General features: G+C 37.5%; 1 protein-coding gene across 1 annotated transcript; it reads left to right on the top strand.

The window, feature by feature from the left end:
- Window positions 1-638: 638 nt before the first annotated feature.
- On the top strand, window positions 639-22407 carry LOC131798168 (ATP-binding cassette sub-family C member 5). The gene is made up of 32 exons (XM_059115815.2): window positions 639-1368; window positions 2295-2601; window positions 3185-3259; window positions 3673-3834; window positions 4278-4347; window positions 5104-5207; window positions 5390-5452; window positions 6425-6509; window positions 7094-7242; window positions 8045-8152; window positions 8519-8617; window positions 8967-9027; window positions 9399-9544; window positions 9688-9759; window positions 10152-10211; window positions 10511-10575; window positions 10839-10911; window positions 11401-11478; window positions 11564-11689; window positions 12239-12328; window positions 12984-13338; window positions 13704-13787; window positions 14449-14555; window positions 14815-15552; window positions 16413-16595; window positions 17231-17417; window positions 18445-18514; window positions 18613-18691; window positions 19495-19608; window positions 19932-19977; window positions 20280-20398; window positions 20671-22407. Exons 1-32 carry the CDS (start codon window positions 1091-1093, stop codon window positions 20779-20781), a joined length of 4464 nt encoding a protein of 1487 aa, XP_058971798.2. The 5' UTR covers window positions 639-1090; the 3' UTR covers window positions 20782-22407.
- The last annotated feature ends 935 nt before the right edge of the window (window positions 22408-23342 follow it).

The raw sequence follows: 23342 nt of genomic DNA, 5'->3' as shown, positions 1-23342 counted from the left end.
GTACCTCAAATGAAGGTACGCATTGAATGTATTCGAAGTTTCATTAATGGTTGTCATCACATTTGTTGTTGACAAAACACTTTAAAAAGAAAATGTCCGAACACTCTCCTTATCTTGTCTATCTTCCATGACTGGATCGTCCCAGCAGTCTTTCCAGTTTAACTGTAGCAGTCAGAGGTTCCTTGAATTTCAGGCCTTATTTGCCGGTCATTAAGATTTTACTGAACAATCTTACCACCAGTGGGCTCTCATGTTACACAAAAAGTGTTTGGATACCTTGGTTCACAAGTCTGTTTGTTGCGCGCGATTGCAGGACAGAACATTCAGCTGCTCCTTTCTCTTTGAGGTAAACGAAGAGTTTGAGCGCTGTTTTTATCGAATGTCTGTGATTCGTAGCCTGGGCCCATATCCAGTCACTGGCAGAAATTTGGAGAAAAGACGGCTTCAAAGAGAAATTTTCCTTCCATCACAAGTTTCAAAGCCAGCAAAGGTAGCGCCAGCTGATCAATATCAGCAGAAGAAAACAGAGTACATTATTGAGCAGTAATTCGTGCGATATTTATATATATATTTTAATCTTTTAAGAGCGAGATAGGTTGTGTTTGACGTATATGTCAATCACTGAAGTTTTGGTCTATTAAAAGATATTAGCTCGATTTGAGAAAAATTGGAAAATTTTGAATTTGCTCCAGTGCAACCAGGCCCTTATAGATTTAAGAAAGGCAATTCGATATTTACGGTAACTCGATTAATGAACGAACTTCTTAGCTGATTTACATTTTTAAGTATTGATAAAGATCCACCGTTTGACCCAAACAATCACTTTCAGTTTCCTTACTGAAAATTGCTTTTTTGGAAACACCTCCCCTGATCTTCGCACATCTCCGGTTCGCCCGACCTTTCCGTTCCGTCCGCCCTGTTCCATCGTGTTCCTTACGGTTCCATTCCATCCTGTATTTATGATAAGCCATACGACTGGGAACGAGCATGTTACGTCAAAAAGTATAAAGGTTCGATGGACCAGCAACCATTCAGCTAGAAAAAGAAATTTTAGACGATAATTTATTAGTGATCTTTGTAAAGCAGCAGCATGGCTTCTGAGGAATCTAATGGCGCACATATTAGCACAGATCAAGGACAAAGTCCCTCAAACTCACGCTCCCCCGACGAACCTGAGCTGCCCTCGGTTCAATTTACCAACGACACTGCGAAACAAAACAAACCGGTTGAGTTGATTAACATTGAACCCGTTGTTGATGGCAGAACTAGTGAAGGAAATCATAGCGGAAATGACCCCGATGAAGAACCCTCAAGGAAAACAGGGCTTTCCAAGTACAACTGGAAAAATTTCTTGCCCTTCGCACGAAGGTAAAATATGTCCTAACCTATAACAGCTTGAGTGTATATATCGTATTTACTTTGATGTGTAAGCTTACATTTATGAGGGATCAATTGTCGGTTGACTGAGTATCTTATCACTTTCCTTTGATTCTTTTTGTTTGTGTCGATATCGTCTGTATTGGTCCCTCGTATTCCTACTCGTACACCACGTTTATTTTCCACCTCTACGGTAATAAATTGTGTAAATATTCACAATAAAGTTGTACTTTTGAACAGTACAGAAATTTATCGCAACCAATTATCTTAGATGACACCCATTTCTATTCGATCAAAAAGGTAACCCGCATTACAAAAAACCGCTATTGGAATTACTTTCAATTTGTCCATCAATTCTTTCATTTCCTAATGTTCGCGTTACAATTTGCGCTTTCAAACGATTTGCATCTCTTGTTATTTCATAGTGGGAGGTCTGTTTATGTAGTTACTATAAAACTACTCTAAAACGGAAAACCCCTCACCTGCTAGGCTGAAAATAAGGAAGAAAATTGCTTATGAAGAGGACAAGATAAATTACCTCAACTTCTTAAAAGGACATCACATTTTTCCAATAACATGCATGTAGATCACTGTGTAAGCTGTGTGAATGATTGAAAGAACTGTCTATTCCCCTGTAGTTTGAACCCTTTACACCCTAATATCAGTTTACAAGTTCTCCATACTTTTCTCCATAAGTTTCTTAAGTGCTGACAAGGAGAATTTGTGTAAAAATCAAGAGCTTCCTAAGTTGGTGATCAATTCCTTTATTCTTGTGACCTAAATGTGATTCAGGGGTGATATTGTTAGAAGAAATTAGATTCTAGCCTCTTTTAAGGGTCAGAGGGTTAAAACAAGTTTGTAGAGAGTAGGCTGAACACTGATATTGAACAGAAATGATTGATTTTGTTTTTTTTTAGGAATCCTTCTAAACCTGCAATTGACGAAGCAGGGTTTTTGTCACTGATGTTTTTGACCTGGGCGACTCCAGTCATCCGTAAAGGATTTAAAGGATCTTTAGAGTTGGAAGATTTCGATAAAATTTCCCCATATGAATCTGCAGAAGTCAATTTTAAGCGAGGAATAAGATTGTGGAATGAAGAAGTAAAAGAAAGAGGACTTGATAATGCAAGCATTGTCAGAGTTGTCGGAAGAGGAGTGAAAACAAGAATCTTTTTTGGCATTTTTTTTCTAATTTCATCCCAGCTTATCAGCTTCCTTGGCCCAGTAAGTAAAACTGCTTTCATTTATTTAATGACAACTTTGAAGGAGATTAGGACTTTTAGCTTTTCTGGCATAAGTATTTTTGAATAAGTATGTTACTCATAGTGTGGTTATTTTAATCGTCTTATTTTAAACACATACTGACAGCTTACACTCATTGTATTGCCTAATCTTCCCAACTTATTTGGTAAATTGGCAAACAAATCATTATGTTAAGCAAAAACATGTCTGGACTTGGTTAATATAGGAAAACCTTGAATTTGGAAATGTTTTAAACTGCAACATGATTTTTGGCAGCCAAAAGATTTTACTAGAAAAGTTAACTGATGTAGTTCTCTATATAGTGTATTTGTACTTTCATCTGCAAAATTCAAAATTTTTATTTGAGTGGGTAATTCAAGAAGTGAAAAAATAGTTTGAACACAGCATTTTAACCTTTCTGATTTACTGTGCAATTTCTTTGGTATTTACACTCTTCAATTTGGCAATATCTTTTTCACATTTGTGTTAGATTAAGAAATGCTTTTGAAAATGGTTTATGTACTGTTAAGTTACATTTGTATCCCTTTGTAACTATATTCTAAAGGCAATCTTTGTGCGTAACATTCTGGAATATATAGAAGAAAAGGATTCATCTTCAAGACTGGAAGGAATTGGTTGGGTAGGTTATAGGACCTTTGACTTTTTCTTTTTCAGAAATATTTTTATGCATAAATGGAAAAGCCTGAAATCAGAGTGTTCAGAAATAGTCATCATAGAGCAATACTCCAAACAGAATTATAAAAATGGTATCCAGTGACATGTTGTTATTGTTTACTTTACTTTGTTAGGAATAGTTTGAATATATGGCTTTTCAATATCTTCATTTTGTTCTTTTTTTTTTCCTAACAGTGCAGTTTTGCTGCATAACAACTAAGAAAAAGGGGAAAAAGTTTAAAATTACAATCAAGTTTAACTCTTTAGCACAGGATCAAAAGTTTTCCCTTCCATGTTTTGACATAATATAAACTATACACTTTTACTGTCATTTTGTTTTTTGTCATTTTTATATTGATGAATTGCATTGTCTATTAGGTTATTGGGCTGCTATTGGCAGAAGTAGGGAGGAGTGTGTTCTTGTCAATGTCATTTTTCACAAATACTCGCACTGGAACCAGGGCTAGAGCTATGATTCTAACAATGGTTTATAACAAGGTTTCAAGACTAAGGAATGTGGGAGACAGGTCCATTGGAGAGGTATGAGAAATTATTTTCATTACAATTTGGATCAGTGTCTGTATCCTCCCCTAAAACAACAACAGTCAACTGATAACAAGTTAGGGTTAATGTTAGGTCAGGGGAGGGGTAGGTGTGAAATTGCTCAGATATGGACATTGATCCAATAATTTGACAATTACTCTATCATTTTTTTCTATTTGCAAGTGAACAGGAAATATTGAACTTCTCCTGTGATTCTTAAAATGACATTTTGAGTTAATCCCAGGTAGTTTTTCTTTTGATTGGAGTAAATAGATTTTGTCAATTAAGAGTCAATATCAGAAGGATTTCCTTATGATATGTTAATCTGGTGTTGTACCATCTCTGCTGCAGATAATTAAGTGACAATTATATTTTAACCTAAAGTGTGCTTAAAAAAGTGAGGAATTTTTCACTCATAAAACTCATTCTTATTTGTACAGTTTGTGAACTTATGTGCATCTGATGCAGACAGAGTCTATCAAGGTGTAGCTCTATGCAGCTTTGTTTTTGGTGAGAAAGTGTATTGTTTGATATGGAGTATGACTGCTTTAGTGTTCAATGCCATGCATTGTGATAGGTCATTGTTTTCCACAAGCTGTAAAAATTAATATTTCAAGCTCTGCATTTATACTCTTTTGTGTACCATTTATAAACATTATTCCGTAGGCCTGGTAATTAACTCCTGCACCCAGTTGTTCAAAGGGGGTATGATGCCATCCAATGATTAAATAGCTATCAAGCAGATAAGTATTTACAAAATTTACTGCACTACCTGGTAGAGATTTATTCAATGGCTAGCGTTTTCCACCAATCAAACAAGTGGGACCTGGAGTTTAAGTTTGGGTCATGAAAAATCATGAACAATTAGCTAGCCCTATTAATCATGATGTACATTTAATTTGACTCTTAACAAATTTCCATTGATTATAACCCATCCGTGCTCCTATTGTTGATACTGTGTGAAACATGCTGGCTTATTGGATCCAGGTTTAGCTGGATCATTGTGCCACATCCTTGGTTAGGATATCTTATTCTCCTAACATCTCCCCATTCAGGAGTATAAATGGGTGAGAGAACTGCCAGGGAAAACTGAAGAAATGCTGGGGAAAAAACTTTTGGCTTCTCATTTAGTGAGGAATTGTATTTTCTCCAAGTTGCTTCCATGATACTTAAATCATATTAAAAGGCCTGACAATGAACTTTTTAGTTTGTCAGCTGACAAATATTTACAGCTGTAACAAGACACTTTTGGTTTTAAATTTTCAGGTTTTCCAGTTGTCATCACATGTACAATCATTTACACAGTTATTTATATTGGCCCATCGGCTTTGATAGGATGTGGGATATTTCTTCTATTTTTTCCTATCCAGGTAACATAATAAAAAAAGTATGAAACAGTGGTACAATATGAAATAATATAAATGTGTAGATGTCCTATTTGCCTTTTCCTCTCCTCAACATTTAACTGTAAGTGATGCATGCAGTGTGAAAATTATAAAAACTTTTTCGGCGATTTTAACATCTATAATTATGTTACTTTTGTTTTTGTCAGGCTGTTATTGGTAAACTTCAAGGAAAATTTCGCACCAAAGTAGTTAAAGTGTCAGATCAGAGGGTAGGTGCAAAATTTTACATTCTGTAGAATAACAGTCACCAAATTAGTGTATGATTATAAAATGAATTTTAGCATCAACATGTACTGCATATTTTATCCCTGAGCAGTTAAGAGAGCAACTTATAACAGCAACATGTTGTATGTTCTCTATCCTTCTCCACCTGTCTTGGTGCAGACAATTAACATTCATGTACAGTTACCTATCCCTCTTAAACTTCTTTCGTCAGCTAACGACATTTAAGCCATGTGAGACAAGTTTCAGTCCTTATGCATCATATTTGGACCCTTATAGCCCTTATTTACATGATTCTAACCCAAATTATGGTTTTATGCAAGCAGTGGACCTCAGGCTTTCTCAATAAAAGGGTTGATTTAATTTAGGAAATGTCCTTCCACTGTTAGCATTCAGGTGTTTTGACACTTTTCACATGAATAAATGTTCAGTTTAAAGGTTCAGCTAACTTGAGAATTGTTTAGGATACAGTTTTGTCAACCAATGGCTAAAATTCATTGAAATAACCAGCCCTTTGTGTTGGTCTGATATGGTGCTTAAACCCATGACCTCTTACATGGCATCCCAGTGCTCTCCCAGTTGAGCCAATCAGGCAACAGTTCTGAAGTGGTTTTCACACTGAATGTGGGATATTAGGGTTGTAATGTTCCCTACTTGAGATATTTCTGCTCTCAGTACCTCCCTCTAACTAAGAGCAGTAGAATTAGTGAGCCAGGGAGTTTGCAAAATTCAATTAGATTAAGTCAATACATGCTAATTTCTTTTTTTTTGCTACTTGCTAAAGATGACTTGACTTTTGTAATTTTTTTTTTTAAAAATTCCTCATTTATAGAGAATTATACCTGATGCAGACAAAATTTTCTGGTGCAACCACCAATATACCACACAATGTATTTTGTCCCCAAGTTTGACCAACATGGAAGTGATTCAACTTTGTGTTTATGTATTCCTCTTTTAAGGTCCGAATGATGAATGAAATATTGAACTGTATCAAACTTATCAAGATGTATGCTTGGGAGAAGTCATTTGCTAAAGCAATAAGTGGTATGGGTGTGGTCATTTTTTAAATAGCTGATCATTTTCAGTTACTTGATCCACAGGTTCACCAGTCCTGTAGGTCAAGTCATTGACACCTTCTTGTCAGACATGTCAGTTGTGATTCACAATTTCTGTCCAAGAGCATTGATCTAACACTCTCAGGACTGAAAAAAATCAGTCTATTGCCAAACAAAGGGTGAATAAATGTGTGGCAGACACACAGCAGCTCTACTTTTGAGATGGTTAGAGTGTAGGTAAAAACTTGCATAGTGGAGCAATCACTTGACTATAAACCTAAAAAAGTGATCAAAGTAGATTTCACTCAGTGTTTTCAAGAATAAGTCCTTCTTCAGTAAAATGTGCAGGAATCCATTTGATACAGATCCTATTGGACAGCAGCAGTGTAAAAGGACACAATGTTCCTAACTTACAGTCAAACTCAGTCCTTTCTATTCATAATCTTGCATTTAGTCTCCATGTTTCTTACTGCAGTTCAGTTCTAGCATGGTAATCACTATTGGCACTGATGTCTATGTAGTGGAGGTGTTTTGAACAATCATTAATTTGCTTTTTATTCTTTGTTTTTCTAGGTATTCGTCATCAGGAGAGAAAGCACCTCATGAAGAGTGCTTTTCTCCAAGGGTTAAACATCTCCATGGCATTAATTGTCCCAACTATTGCCACTGTAGCAACATTCAGTGTACATGTTGCTACTGGCAAGAATCTCACTACTTCACAAGTAATTAATTATTTATTAATCATTTAGTAATTATAAATTCATCTTTAATCTTCACAATTAATTAATTTAATCACAGGTATGAGTGTTTCTTGTTTATATGGGTATGTTATGGTTCAAAGCAAGTTCTCCATGTTGCATTTGTGTTCCACCAATATGACACCAATACAAGGCCAGCACAGCCTCCTATACCCACCAAACAGGCTTACTTAACAAAGGATTAGACTTTTTGATAATAATAATAATAATAATCAAAATTTTTTTAAATCAAACTGTCAAATGGATGATGCAACCACAACAATAACAATGATAGTAATAATAACAATAATAATGATATTTATAATAACAATTATTATAATAATAATGTGGAAAATATTGTCTCAGTGAATAGAAAAATACTTTTGCACCAATCATTGTTTCCCCTGTCTTAGGATGGAGGGATCAGGAATTCTTTGACTCCTTTGCAGATGAAACTGCCAAACAAATTATTTTAAGGCTGAGAAGTACAATGTAAGAAGTATCTATTTGGATGAAAAATAAGTAGACCCATTTTACCTGCTCAGGCAGCCAATGAGAATACAGGATGGGTTTTGTCTTTCTTACTTAAGGAGTGCATTGCCTTAGAGACACTAGTGCTTGTCTTATGGTACCTCCGCTATTGTTAGGCTGTTTTGGTTGCCCGTTAGTTTTACATGTAGCTTCCACTATAAGCTGTCAAAGTGGCAAGCGGTCGGTATTTGGGAATTATTGTTTGCTTTTACCACATAGATTATATTTGATGCTATGATAACATCCTTTTCTCCAGGCATTCACAGTGACGACGCTCTTCAATGTTTTGGTGTTTTCTTTGGCCATTTTACCATTTGGGATAAGATCTCTGGCTGAAGGGAGGATTGCACTGAAAAGACTTCGGGTATGCATCTTAGTGTTGAAACTGTAACCAAATGTCATCAAAGAGCCCACTGGAAATCATCTTTTGTAAGAACACTCAAGCAATCCAGCATGATCTATTTTAATTAGATCTAACTGGAAAGTGTTTATGAGAATATGAAAATACCAGTTTGCTCATTATTTAATCCCAAAATTTCACGATTTCTTACAACTCAAGAGAGTTAAAAGCCCCGACTAATTGAAACAGACGTTCAACAAGGTGAACTAATTTTATGTCCTGATCAATCTGATGATATTATTATCTTTAATTTGCAGCTCTTTAAACTAATCACACTATTACAGTAATTGCATGCTAAATGCTAACTCGTTATTTGATTAAATTTTTTAGAGTTTGATGGTAATGGAAGAACTTCAGCCTTTTGTTGAAAGACCAGCCGACCCTCAAGTGTCTCTCTCAATATCAGGAGCTACCTTTGCCTGGGACAAGGTACCGTTTAACTGGTGTGAAAAGAAGTGTTTGTGCTACTAAGAAAAAAAAAAGAAAAAAGAGACGGAGAAACATATCAATTAGTGCCAAGTTGATGTTTAATAGCTTCGTGGACTCTTTTCTTTAAACCCGGAAATCTTTTTATACTTAAAACCTTTTAAAAAACTTTTATCTCATCGACATGGGTTATACCTGATTTTAATAGCGTCAGGCAGCTATAAACCCAGACCTCTTGGGCAACGAGCTTCGGCAAAACAGAATGTTTAAAAGAGTCTCGTGAAAAGAGTAGGTCCCCATCACCCAAAGAAATCTTTATAATCTATGTCAAATATGTGTCTGTCGTTTATAGGTGCACTCTAATGAGGTTAAGGAACAGAACGGAGAAGGTGCTGAAAAAGCCGGACAGGATGGTAAGTTTATAATTTCTGCACAAAATTTCCTGGCTCTACAGGTCTAATTTACGCATTTATAATTTTGTGGGCCTGAAAGAGGAATTTGGAACAAAACGATTTGCATAAAATTAGAAGCATACGGATGAGTAACCCAGTCCTGGATTGACGATTTCCTTTAACGGAATGCACCGTAGAACTGAAAGTTACATTTATTCTGTTTTCATTTCCAATTTTCCGTGAAGGAAATGAAGTATGATAACGATTATCACAGATGTCTTAATTGTTCGTTCCAATTTGAGCAAAGTACTTCGTGTGTTTTGAAACTCTGGTCTCGGAGATCCCTTTTTCAAGTTCGAAAAACCGTAAATGGCAGGTTCTGACGTTTGTAGGTTTGAAGCTTCTTGAGGAAGGGCGTGACAATACTACAAAGAAAGGGTCTAAACAGGGTGGGCCCCGTGGGCGTGGCCCTGGCCCTGTTGAAGTGCGAACCACTCTGGAGTCAACATTGTTTGACATCGATCTCACTGTCAACAAGGTATCTTTGTGTATTCTACTTTTTTATATTTGAGTATCTTTAAGTATTTCACAGAATTCGTTACACGAAGTTTAATTGCCGACTTGGCGGCTTATTTTGCGTTTCTTTTTTATCTATTTTTTATTCATTTGTCTTTTTAACAGAAAACCTTGATTGGTGTTTGTGGAAGCGTGGGGAGTGGTAAAAGCTCCCTCTTGCAAGCTCTCCTTGGCCAGGTTCGTCATGCTAGTAGCTTGGGAAGAAGACTAGAAAATCGCTCGCTGTCTACTTCAACCGTTAAATCGCCATTTCGACTTAAGCGCTAGACTACTGGAAAGGAAGCACTTCCTACTCCATGACTAATCATTCATTTACTTAAAGGATGTATTCACAGATAGCGAGGAAAGACGCAGAGGCATTTTATTCTTTTCACTTTCTGAGCTTTGTGAAAAAGATATCGACATTACTAACCCAAACAACAAGACATTGTGTGCTTCCTTGATCACTGAATGGAAGAGGTCTTTGCATTTATTGCTGTAGTGTATGAAATAAAGTTGTATTAATTCATTGCACTGCATAAGTAACACTTAGTCCTAGATGCATAAATCTAATGCATGTTGCTTTTCAGATGAGGATTCAGAAGGGGAATGTTACCATTGGTGGATCCATTGCGTACGTCGCTCAACAGGTAAGTAACGTGCCAAAGTGTCTCCGGTACAAATCAGTACCATGTGACTGTACCTCCAGTTAGTATCGTGTGACTGTACCTCCAAAACAGAATAGTGCTGTCTGACTTAACTTCCAGTACTTTACATTAATGTAAAGACTGCGAGAAAAATCCCCAAACCTGTTCATCTAACGTCTCAATCTACTTTCATGTCAGCTTGCGACTGAATTCGGTCTTATACCTCGCGCGATGATCATGTTCACAATCAATTAAGTGTATCCGCTGCATTGCACCTAACATGCGCATTACTTGCACCCCAGGCTTGGATTATGAACGCCACAGTAAAGGAGAACATTTTATTGGGAAAACCTTACAATGATTCAAGGTTAGTGAACCAACTTTACAATGCGTTCTTACGAGCCATACAGACAAACTTATAAGTGGTGTGTGATATTTGGTCGCTTTTCTTTCTGTGTCCATCTTCCGGTTAAAAAAAAAAATTCAAGTGGAAACCAACTGACCTCGCTTTATGAGTCAGGCTTGGAAGGGAGGGGATCAGTAGACTAGAAAGCGATGGCTTGCTAGGAGTAGCGATGCAAGTGTGCTGTGTTGATAATGATTTTATTTTATTTTCACGTTTTATTTCAGATATAAAACTGCCCGTTTTGCCTGTAGTTTGGAGCAGGACCTTAAAATATTACCCAATGGTGATGAAACGGAGGTGAAAATTACCTTCTTCTTGCGTTTTTTAATGTTTCGCTAAAATGTTTTTATAGGTGACAAAATGTTACGACTGACTCTTAAACCTTCTTTGTTTGTGGAAAGTGTTGGCTTCAGTTCGATGGCGAACGAAAGGAAGAGATTTTAGTTTGGAACATGGATATTTAACCAAAGGGATAGATTACCTGATGAGTATTAGAGCAATTTTCAACTAAATCTCGAAAGTGATTCGGGATTACATCGGTAAAAATGATCTTCATTTCGCTATGTGATTGGTCTTCACACCTCTACCCTTCAGCCAACCAGAAGAAAAAATTGAATGGTTCCCAGCCCTCTCCACGCGCTAACCGCTTCGCTTTGTTTGGTTTGAGTTCTCATTACCTCGTTGAGACATTTAACTTTGTTTAGTAATAGCGTTTGGTTTTGATTTTTCGACAATCATGCAAATTTCACTCTTCCGTGATGATTTCTTTATGTCTTCATGCTGAAGATTGGTGAACGCGGAATTAATCTCAGTGGTGGACAGAAGCAGAGAATCAGTTTAGCAAGAGCCCTGTACTATGACATGGTGAGATGATCATTCTGTTTTGAAAAGCGAAACATGTACAGTTTTCGTCATTCTGTATGACTGTGTCTTATTTGTGTTCATGTAGGATATATATTTGTTAGATGATCCACTGAGTGCAGTTGACGCGCATGTTGGACAGCACATTTTCAAGCACTGTATTAAAGGAGCCCTTTGGAATAAAACCATTATTTTTGCAACACATCAGCTACAGGTACGTTAGGTTGTTACTTTGCAGTGTGGGCACGAGTCTGTTTTGGGGCGAGTTAGAATTGATATCTACGATAACAAAGCAGGTCACCAGCTTGTCAACCCACTGAGTCGGGATTCTATTAAATGAGGTAGAAATATGCCTAATGTATGTAGTTTTCCAGAACTGGAGAGGAATGGAAAATAGTTTTAAATTTTCAACTGCTTTATTTCTGGCTGAAATGTTCCTTTTTTTAAGTCGAATTTCATATAATATGTTGATGGAGTCAAAATCAAAGTGATTCTTAAACATTGTAACGCTCTTTTTGTGCTCGAAATGCATTTTGGTTACTTTGTGTGTCTGGAAAAAGGAGGCAAATTGCTTGAAGAAGTCTCTAATTTTGCCAAAAGAGAACGAGTCAAAACCCTGGAATGGAACACAGAATTAATTTTCAGTCGGAGATTTTTATATGAATGCCTACGGTGAAATTTCTGTGTAAAGGTTGGCATTTGATAGCCTTTGTTCTGTTATTACGGTGCACTATGAGCTGCATGTTTTATTCTTTGTTTGCAGTACTTGAGTCAGTGTGATGTCGTGTTATACATGAAAAGTGGCAAGATTGCTGAAAGAGGGACCTATGAAGAACTTATACGCAATAATGGGGTAACAGCTCTTTTGTTTATACTCAAATATTGAGCGGGGTTTTTTAATTCGTTTGTGAATTTTTCGTAATTTTCGTTTTATAGTGTGTCCCCTTAAGTTACAAAATAAATTGCTCACGATAACAGAAGATTTCTTCAACCTTAAAGCGTAGTAGCTTTAACTGTTGATCTTTTTATAATTATTTTAATATGCAGTGAAAGCCTCTGGATGCATTAAAAAATTACAAGTTAGGGTGTGACTACGTGATCCATCTGCTAAACAAGAATTCTAACGTAAAAGGTCTAAAAATTATGAATATATAAATAAAAGTTCTTCATAACTAAAAAATTCTCTAAAAGTTTTAATGAAATGTTGCAATTTTTATGATGTCGCGATTTTGAACACTCTGTCAATGTTCAGAGTGGTGCATAGTACTGCTTTCCGCATTCTTTCCAAAACTTGCTTTCCTGCTTTTCCATAGATGCTTGTCATATCTCCGTCTTCAGATCATCTTCGCCCGCCCACCACATCTATGATAACATTTAGCTGGGCGATCTTGTACCCCTCTATTGTTGTTGATATTATCATTATTATTATTATTATTATTATTATCATCATCATCATTATCATCATCATCATCATCATCATCATTATTATTTTTATTATTTTTTTAAAGGAATTTGCCACCTTGATTCGCCTGTTCATCAGAGAAGTCGAAGAGGAGCTTCTTGAAGACGAAGAGGACGCATTTCTTCCCACTCCTGATGCACAACAAAAACCAGACAGTCCTACCACGCCATTATCACCAGATGGCATCCGCAAACTTGTTGAAAGGACACTCTCAGTTGGTCAAAGGAATAATTCTACTCGAGACAGTTTCACGGATGGCAACTTTGAGCCCTTCAAACTCAACAATCGAATTAGCAGACGTTCCCGTGGCAGTGCCAAACGGCGAAGTTCGAAGAAGAGTGGACTGGAGGTTGAGGCGGCTGCTAGGAGAGAGGTGGATGAAAAGGAGAGACGTCAGCAAGGTAACCGGCTGCCACTGGAAATAACAAATAATGATGAAATCGTGAGCTTCGCAGTAAATGATCACCTTGCTTGGTGACCTCGCCTGGAAATCTGATACGAAATTACTCACTCATCATCGAAAATAGACCGTTCAGTTTAGTTTTTATACTGCGATGAGTCCTCCTTAATATTTGCTCACGCCTGTGTTTTTTTGCATGATGCCTCTTTCGGTGCAGGTATAAGCAAACAGAAGTATAAAATAGCCACGAAGAGAGCATCAGCTCATGAAATGGGAATTGACTGGTAGTCCAATATTTTTGTGGTTCTCAATTTGTCTGGTCTAAGTTAGTGACAATCGTTTAACAGTTTTCATTTTTGATCACAGCTGGCAAACTTATTCAACAAGAAGATCGAGCTGAAGGAGCAGTGACATTTCAAACTTACAAGATCTACATGAAGTCTGCTGGAGGTTGGTTGATTCAGTGGGACCCGCTTCAAACTTTTTACAAGCAGAAAATTTTTATCTTCGTTTGGTTCCTCTATTAACCATGCAAACTTGAATTTTTTATTTAGAACCGGGAGAGCAGATTGACAATGTAAACTAAAAAACATATACCCTTGCTGATGAGAAGTTGTCTCACTAAATATGGCGATGTTGTCGTCGCCTCAGGCTGTTCATGTGGGCAGTATTAATATGAACTAGTCTTAGAGCAGACTATTCAGACCAGCCGAAGTGGCAAAAATATCTCGACAGTTTTCAAGATGTTCTTTTACAACAGGGATTGATCTTTCCTCTTCTTCCTCACGTTTTGGTTTGTGACTCGTATTTGTATGTCGCTCTTCAAGTTGGTCTAGACTCAAGTGAATGCGCTGTTGAATGCGCTGTTGAATGAATGTTGAATGAATGTTGAATGAATGTTGAATGAATGTTGAATGAATGTTGAATGAATGTTGATTGAATGTTGAATGAATGTTGAATGAATGTTGCTGTAATTGGCCGAAATTGTCCCAATAACCGTTATGACTTTGTGGAGCGATATTCTTCTCTAGTGGGTAGTATAGTTTGCTTAGGTGATTACGGAAGCTGAGGCCAAGGGACGGCGAAAGACACTTTTGTGTTTATTTTGTAGGTTATTGTATATTTCTGTTCCTGATGTTATTTGTGACGGCTTGTCTCTGTGGACAGTTGTTTATTGATACATGGCTCGGCATCTGGCTGAATGCAGCATCTGAACAGGTTAGTTTTACATGTCTCGTGCTACTCATTACCTCAGCAAACCCGAAAAGTGGGATTCTTCAATTGCTTGTCTCAGGTAATGTGAGATGGCATTGACTTTCCTTCACTCCACTCAACCAATAGGAAAAAAGCATTATTTCTTTCGTTTTCCCTCCTTTTACCACGCTGAAGCTTTTCAAAACCCACTCAATATTCCTAATATACCTAGGAAGATAAAATATGCTTTACTTGCGGTTGATGTATTCACATTTATTTTCAGAAATTTCTTAATATAACTCCGGAAAAATCCGGCATCATAGCCGGAAATCCTACTAACAACTTCTACATCATGGTGTACACCCTTTCTGCTGTGGGATTCTTCTTAGGAATCTTGATTAAATCCTACCTGATGGTCCACTTCACGCTCAAATCATCCTCACATCTCCACGACAAAGTGTTTCACAAAGTTTGTCGCGCTCCAATGGCATTCTTCGACACCACACCCACTGGAAGGATTCTGAACAGGTTCTCGAAAGATCTTGATGAAATAGACATACATCTTCCTTTCAACGTTGACGCATCGTCACTAAACATTGTTCGTATTTTTATTTCAATCGGCATGATCGCCACAGTGTTTCCATGGTTTCTTCTGGGTCTGGCTCCCCTGGTTGTAGTTTTTATCCTGATTAATGTGGTTTTTAACCGATCGTCTCGGCAGCTCAAGCGCATGGATGGAATAACTCGCTCGCCAATCTATTCACATATAACCGCCACGGTACAAGGTCTGTCCACTCTACACGCTTACAATAAGATGACCGAGTTCAACGCAGCTTTTAAACGCTACCTTGATCAGAATACAAGGCCCTTTTTCATGTTTTTCTGCGCGCAGCGCTGGTTGGCGGTTCGTCTTGACATGCTGACAATCTGTATAGTTGGCATAGCAGGTCTGATGGTGGTGCTTATCAAGGGAACTCTACCTCCAGCATTTTTAGGTCTTGTGTTGACGTACTCGCTGAGGGTAAGAAAGCCTAAGGTCAACATTATTATGTCATGAGACAAATTAGTCCTTAGTTGCAACATTCATCTAAAGAAATTTCAGAAAATAAAGCCTGAGGGAAGAATTCGGAAGTGGACAGTTCTTGAACACGACTTAACAGAGATACAAAGCCATCTGTTGAAACGGAGACTAATTTAGCGGATTCTTTGCTACCCGCAATGGTATCTAGGAGGAATGGGTGTAAGCCTAGTACAGGCCTTAGTTTATGTAATTGCGTTAAGTTTTCTTAATATGTGCAGATCAAATCGTCACTTTCCAAATTCTACGCGGTGTAAATAGCTACATATGTACGAAAATTGCAGGAACACGCTAGCCATCTGTAACTTACCTACCTACCACAAATCACAGGATTGCAAGAAACTTTGTGCAACTCTTTCATTACATTCTCCTCTTTGGACATTCAGTTTTTTCCCATACCTTGAAGCTGATTTCAAGACAATTGTCCGTATGTTTCGTAAGTTTGAGCTTCATACAGCTCAGAGTCGTTCTGCACACTGCTTGGATCAGAAATGTGGAAAGCACCATGTGTGTAAACAGAATTAGAAAGACCGTAGATTTTGAATTCGTTAAATAGAGAAAGATGTTTTTCAGTCTTAACACGAGCATGGAACAACGCTGCCACGCTCGCAATGGTCTGGCTTACCTTAGATTATCTGTGGTTCAGTCGTAATGTATCAAGACGCAGAATCTGAAGGTCTGAGGTTCGATTCCTCATGAGGAATTTTTCTTTTGTTCCACGCTCGAGACTAGACGAAAACAAAAATAATCGTTCTCAATAATCAGAGTCTCTTAGTAACACGTTTTCCCTTTACTATGTATAGATGACATCCTTGCTCCAGTTCACTGTCCGACAGGTGGCGGAAACAGAGGCGCGGTTCACAAGCGTCGAGCGAATCAGCTATTATATCCGCTCTGTGCCCAGTGAAGCTGAACTGGAAATCCCGAATAGGAAACCTGCACCTGATTGGCCAAATGGTGGAGTGATAAAGATGTCAGGTGTTAAGGTAAGGAGACCGTTGTCCTGCTGGATATGCTCAAGTATTCGGCGCATTCAGAATATTTTCAGTTCGTATAACTTTGTCAATAAGCGAAAGGGTCAGACAATGGGTTGGCAAATGGATGCTTTTGATCTTGGTTTGGGTCCGTCTGTTCACATTTATCTCTCCTATACTCGCCCTAACCCGGAATGTAATTAATAAAGAGATTACATGCTGCCCTGGGTCGGCACAATGATAGTTTATAGATGACATAAAAGTGTGGTAGGAACCACTGATGTTCCTGCCGCATATTACTTTACAGAACCAAGGCAATATGGAATCAATTCGTTTCATCTGATTAAAAAATCTGACCTTGACCTTCCATAGATCATAAGTTAGAACCAATCAAAAGGCGTTTATAACTTAGTTTATCATATAAATGGTTATCGAAGTATTGTATAGTCTGGAAATCTAACCACAAAGAGAAATTAATTCCCCTTACCCTTATGGAAAAATAGGTCTACTGTAAGGGGTCTTTTATATGTAGGAAAACGACTGCCTGGTTATTGTAGCCCAGCAGCAGCGTCAAAGTCATGCCTTTGTAACTCTGTTACCTTCATAAAATACAAAAAGAAACTCTAGATAGCTTTTACGTTGGACAGATGCGATATCGCGATGGGTTGCCTCTGGTGTTGGACGATATCACCTTTGAAATCCGGACATGTGAGAAGATTGGCATTGTCGGTCGAACAGGCTCTGGTAAATCCTCCCTCGGGGTGTTACTATGGCGATTAGTTGAGCCTGAGCAGGGCAGCATGCATATTGATGATGTCGACATACGTCAAATAGGTTTGTATAACAGTTATTAACCATATTATGGCTGTTTGAAATGGCTTTTCGTTTTAGGAAAACGTAAAAATGCCCTTCTTTTTCTTGATTAGAGCTGGATCCCATCGACTTCTACCCCATTAACCGCTTTCATAATGGTGGACATGATTGTTATTATTTTATGAGCATGCTAAAAAACGTTTTTGGCCGTACTTTTGAGTGAAAATTAGATTTTTGTCAAGGACTGCCAGGCAAATGTGGCAATTAAGCCATTTATGAATAAAGGTTTATAAGCATATTTGAAATCTAAGTGGCATTGCGTAGAGTAAATTATTCAACCATCATAAACAAGAGGTTGGTCAGGTTTTCATGGCAGTGTCTTTTTGTGTTGGCATTTATTTTGTGGTACGGTTGGGGCTCCTTTGTTAACCTATTTAACCTTTAACCTCTTCTGTGATCTAAAACATTTCGAGCGGCATGATTGCCACAGTGTTTCTATGGTTTCTTCTGGGTCTGGCTCCCTTGGTTGTAGTTTTTATCCTGATTAATGTGGTTTTTAACCGATCGTCTCGGCAGCTCAAGCGCATGGATGGAATAACTCGCTCGCCAAAGCGATTTGTTGGGGTCAAACGACTTTTGTAGGCCTATGACAATTTTATGAAATTTCGACAGCTTTTTTTTTGCGGTGGGTCTGTCATTCTGGAAGTTGAAATCCTTTCCTTTTAAAAATTTAAAGGGCTGGTTATTTAAACTAAGTTTAGCCGTTGTTTAACAATACTGCGTTCTGAACTGTCTACGATTTAGCCGAACCTTTTGATCTGAAGGTTAATTTTGCTACCAGTGGAGTGACATTCATTTAATTTACTCAACCCTTTTATAGAGAATCTCTAAGGCCAACCGCTTTTGTTTAACCGTGGTTTGAGTCAGACCTCGTGTAAATAACCGGTTCTTTAAGTTTAGAGACTATACGAAACGAGATTAGCCACTAGCCAGATTCATTAAAAAAAAAACAACAACAACAAGAGATATAATTTAAACCATCTTCCAGGTTTGGAAGATCTTCGCTCCAGAATATCAATCATCCCTCAGGACCCAGTGCTATTTGTGGGTACTGTCAGGTAAATTATTTCTTCTTACGCTGTATTGGCATCTGCTGTTCTTTCGTTTTGCATTGTTTCGCTGTTGTTTTTTTCACTTAAAAATCTTTTCTTTTCAGGTACAACTTGGATCCATTCAAAGAACACAGTGACAATGAAATATGGACTGCCCTCGAGAGAGCACATTTACGAGAAACGGTGGGTCCTTCCTGTAACAACGTTTTGAGTGAAACTTGAGGTGGCTGAATATCCGTGTATTTGCGTGAGGCTGATCGAAAACCGAACGTCTTACCAAGAAAATAAAACGCTAGACGGCAGCGTTTCTTTTGTATTACACTTTAAGACAGCAAAAACAAAAACAACCTGCAGAATATATTTTTTAACCTCTCAGTATGCATTTTTTTGGAGTCCTTTACTTTCCTTGTTTAACCTATGTAAACTTGAAGACAGATGTTCGACGGTGAGCTTAAAATTTACCATCTTTCTTAATCTATTCAAACAGACGATATTTTCGGCATAGCTGTTGTTGCAGTATACAACTAGGACGATTTTGAATTCGAGCTTATGGCCTCGCTCGCCAACAAGTTCTCTGTAGCTCAGTTGGCAGATCATCTGATAGCGAAATCCAAGGATCCTTCGCTTGAAAGGAGAGGCACTATTCATTCCGCTACATATGCAGAGCGTATGTGAAACTGACAAATGTGCTTTCCAATTGACCATGTACATAAAGCGTGACCTTACTTGACCAAAAGTTTAAAAATACGAAGTCAGTTCAGTGACCTCGACTTCATACCTCTTCATCATTCATTTCCCGAGTTCAGTGGCTCGCTGCCTCTGATTTTTAATCTCTTAAACTTGTTTGGTTTACTGACAGCATGGCCTCAACCAACTGACATCCTAACATAGTAACCTTTCATATGGCTCACTTTCTATAGGATGTCTATACACGTTGACATAATTTACTGCAAATGTATCAGTTGAGGTTTGATCATTCATTTCAGGTGGACAGTTTGCCTGCTCAGCTCATGGCACCAGTCTCTGAAAATGGCGAAAACTTCTCCGTGGGTGAACGTCAGTTGATCTGTATGGCGAGAGCTTTGCTGAGGAATAGCAAGGTTAGTTTCAATGAATCAGAACCGAATATTATCAATATCTTGCTTTTAGTATAAACCACAGAAGTTAAAAGTGATTTTCGCGTGCTCTGATTGGCTGGTTGGGAAATGAGTAGCAACTACCATTTACCTCCGAGTATATAATAAAACAATTACTCACCTCAGTGACGTTGAATGTGGTGGATATTTACCTCGCCGCTTAGCGGAACAATGAATTATTGTTAATTATAGCAACTGTCTTCATTGGATAATAGTTGCACACTTTGTGATAATTTTCCACGTGTTTCTCTGTTATCTTCCTGTTAATGTAAGTTTTATTTAAACAGATTCTATTACTAGACGAAGCTACAGCTTCAATTGATCCTGAAACAGGTAAAACATGATTTGCTTTTCGATGCTTTGTTCCAAGTCTTTTTTTCGTTAATTTTCATGTAGCTCAACCACAATGTTGGTCAATGTTACACGTACTTCAGCTCACTGTAATGAACTTTGAGTAAGGCAATTTTTATTTTTGAGAAACAAAAACGTTCCCAGTTTTCTTCCTTAGAGCACAAAAGAAGTAACATCGACGCTGTATTATTGCCTTATTTTCTCGATCACTACTGCAAGAGTTAGAAATAAGCTTCCTTAGTTTTTTCTTTGTTTGAAGTGAGGATCTAATTTACTTTCTCCAGACTCAAAGATTCAAGACACGATCCGTGAGTCGTTTAAGCACTGCACTCTTCTCACGATAGCTCATCGCTTGCACACAGTAATGGATTCTGATCGGATTCTTGTCATGGATCATGGGAAGGTCAGTATGAAAAAACAGAGCTGCTTGAACCTCTGCTTGTGATCTGTAGTGATCTAGCTTAAGTGATAGACGAAGTTCGTTAAGGCGTGCAGGAATTACAATTAACTTTCAGCAAAATAAGACAGATGCTGTTCTGAAAAGGGAAAAAACAGAAATTTCGAGAGACATGAAGCCATGTAGCTCAATGCATGCTCAAGTGCTCGTCGTTTGTTAAGAGAGATCAAACTTCGGTTTTTTGATCAGTTTTTTTTTACAAGTTGATTTCTTTCCAGATTGCAGAATTTGACACTCCAGCTGCTTTGCTTGCAAATCCAGACTCCAGTTTCAGTAAACTAGTGCAGGCCATGGAAATATCAGAAGAGGATCATTATCTTGTTGAGTAAATATAACACCATAGATGGCTCAACTCACGCATCCGGTGAAGTCAAATCACAGTTTGACATGAGAAGTCGAAATCCAGATTTCATTTGTACAGATACAAATGGTGAGACTTGGGTTGTAAGAGAGACCAGAAATGGTACTAAAAAGAACTAACTTTTTTCCAGGTGAACCGATTATTGCCATGCCACAACTAAATCACTTTGATGAAAGAAATACATCGCTTTATTACACACTTAGCTGTTAAACTCCTCAATCTTATTGCTCTAAAGATAAGCTAAACATAAATGCGTGGTTTTCTCGTCTCTTTATGGCGGATTATCTGTTAATTTATCATAAGAGAAACTGAAAAACAAGACTTATTATGATCTTGGCTTATCACATGGATTTTTAAAGAGATTCATGTAAAGCAAAATTATACGCACATTCAAAGCAGCGTACATGTATGAATACCTTAATATTTTGAACATTGGATCAGCAGTGTAACCTCTTGTAGGTTTTAAGTCATACTGGCCTAAACCTTCCTAGAAGTGCATTTTTGTCAAATCAAGGGGCTGAGGCTGTAGTGGCCCGTGTATGACAGCGGGAACTGAGTTCCAAGAAAGGGCGATAATTCTTTGCACAAAGAACTTCTTCATTGTACAATCTAGCGAGAAAAACTGAGCAATGCTCTTCTCTGAGGTAATGTGATCTCAGATGCTCTAAGATGAGTAATTTATTTATAGCAAAGTAGTTTAGTTTAATTTTTTAGAGATTGTTGACCAATGGTGTTTCAAATGCTTTTAAATACATTTTTTTACCCGTTTTATATATTTATTGATCGACTTTCACACGTAAATATTATATACATTTGTATTTTCAAGGAACTCGCTTATTCAAAACGAGTGTTTTTTATTCAAAGGGTTTGATTGGGCAGCATTCCATGTCACCATATTTCGACCATTTATTTGTAACTCTTATAATCCTGATTTAAACAAAAAATTATGCTCATAGGGTGCTGCTTCAGACTAGAGGAAAAATGTTGCCATCGTACGAAAACTAGACTGACCAGTTAGATTATAGCATTATTACCAAAGGGGGGAGCGCTGAAAATATTTTGGTATCACTTATTGTAAAAAAAAACTCAAGGAATTAAAATGATATTTTGAAAAATAGGTAGGTGCACAATTAGATAGAAATTGAAGCTCTTGGTATCAATTCAGTCACTTAAACAAGAGATGCGCTTGTGTAAGGTTATTCCCAATATTCTGAAATATCCTTCGAGCTCTGTTTTTGAAGGACGTGAAGAGAGAGGAGTAATGTAATGTTTTCCTTCAAGATAACCACCATTTTTTCTCACAAAGTGGTCTGTATGACCCATGCATGAAGTTTGTAAGTGATAGGATCTCTGAATACAATGGTACTACACTTTTTCACTGCCATAGCTGCTGGGACATGCGGGCTGGGAGAGAAGTGGATGAAAGGGTATGACAAACGGGGAATTTTTCTTTTTCATTTTCAACCTCAGTATCTCTCGGATGGTGTTGTTTTAAGCGATGTTTCAACAACAAATGTATGACAACCATTAATATCCTAGATTTAATTAAATTGCTGGAAACTGATTAACCACGATTGTAATAAAATTCAGTGAAACTCAAATAATATATTCATGTGTATTTGGCGACCATAATTTCGAAGACGACCTCTAATGTGTTTTAAACGGATATTTTACTCCGACACGGACGACTTACCCTGCGAACATTTTCACTTTTCATAGCCACTTGCGTACTTCAAGGTCGTGAGTTAACACTAAATTACTGTACTCACTATCTGAAGAATTTTACCCGAAGTTTTATGTTAGTTGTGGTGACATCACTCGCATCACTCTCTGACAAATATTTGAACGTGAATCTACAGTTCCGGATGCGCACTTTTTTCCAATTTAATTTTATTCACTTCGTTAACCACAGACGATGAGAGGAGAATCTCTTTATTATCCAGCTGCACAAAGTAAAGTACAAATAACGCGCGAATAGAGTGCACATATCCTGCGATATCGAACGGTTATTTGGAGAATTGGTTATTTTGTAGAAAAACCTGTTTAACCATTCGGCTGCGGACGTTACGCTTCTCTATCCGCTTTGCTTTTCCCACCTTGTGAGAAATGAGCAGAAAGACTAACAGAAAAAAAAAAAAAACAATTGGATAGTCAGTAGCTTATTAGACATTGTGGTGTGTAGTATCCTTGAGTATTTTTATTCGTTGTCTCTATTTTGACTCTCCCTATAGGCTCGTCAAAATACGACACAACTCGTAAAAGTACTCAGCGATACTACACACCAAAACGTCTAATAAGATATATTTATGATACTTCATGAAGAGGATGAGGTTGAAAATACGTAGTTACCCGGTCGATATTTCATTTTCATCCGTTCTGTGTTGTAGGGGTTTTTTTGCGTTAAATGATAATGAGTTTTGAATTAAGCTAACGAAACATTGCGCTCAGAACGAAGTAACCTCGATGATCTAAGGGAGGTTATTTATTAAAAAAGAGCTGCCTTACTTTACTTTAGACGTACACATAAAT

The sequence above is a fragment of the Pocillopora verrucosa genome, chromosome 3, assembly GCF_036669915.1.
Source record: "Pocillopora verrucosa isolate sample1 chromosome 3, ASM3666991v2, whole genome shotgun sequence".
NCBI lineage: Eukaryota > Metazoa > Cnidaria > Anthozoa > Scleractinia > Pocilloporidae > Pocillopora > Pocillopora verrucosa.
Note: the sequence above shows the minus strand (reverse complement) of the source record. Positions and strands in the feature narration are given on the sequence as shown.

Bases quoted from the DNA above. Each gene is read 5' to 3' on its own strand.
- LOC131798168 (XM_059115815.2), top strand. From the start codon at position 1,091: ATGGCTTCTGAGGAATCTAATGGCGCACATATTAGCACAGATCAAGGA. The intron at 3,260-3,672 runs GTAGGTTATAGG...ATTGTCTATTAG, and splicing joins GACTGGAAGGAATTGGTTGG to GTTATTGGGCTGCTATTGGC. The intron at 14,556-14,814 runs GTTAGTTTTACA...ATTTATTTTCAG, and splicing joins TGAATGCAGCATCTGAACAG to AAATTTCTTAATATAACTCC.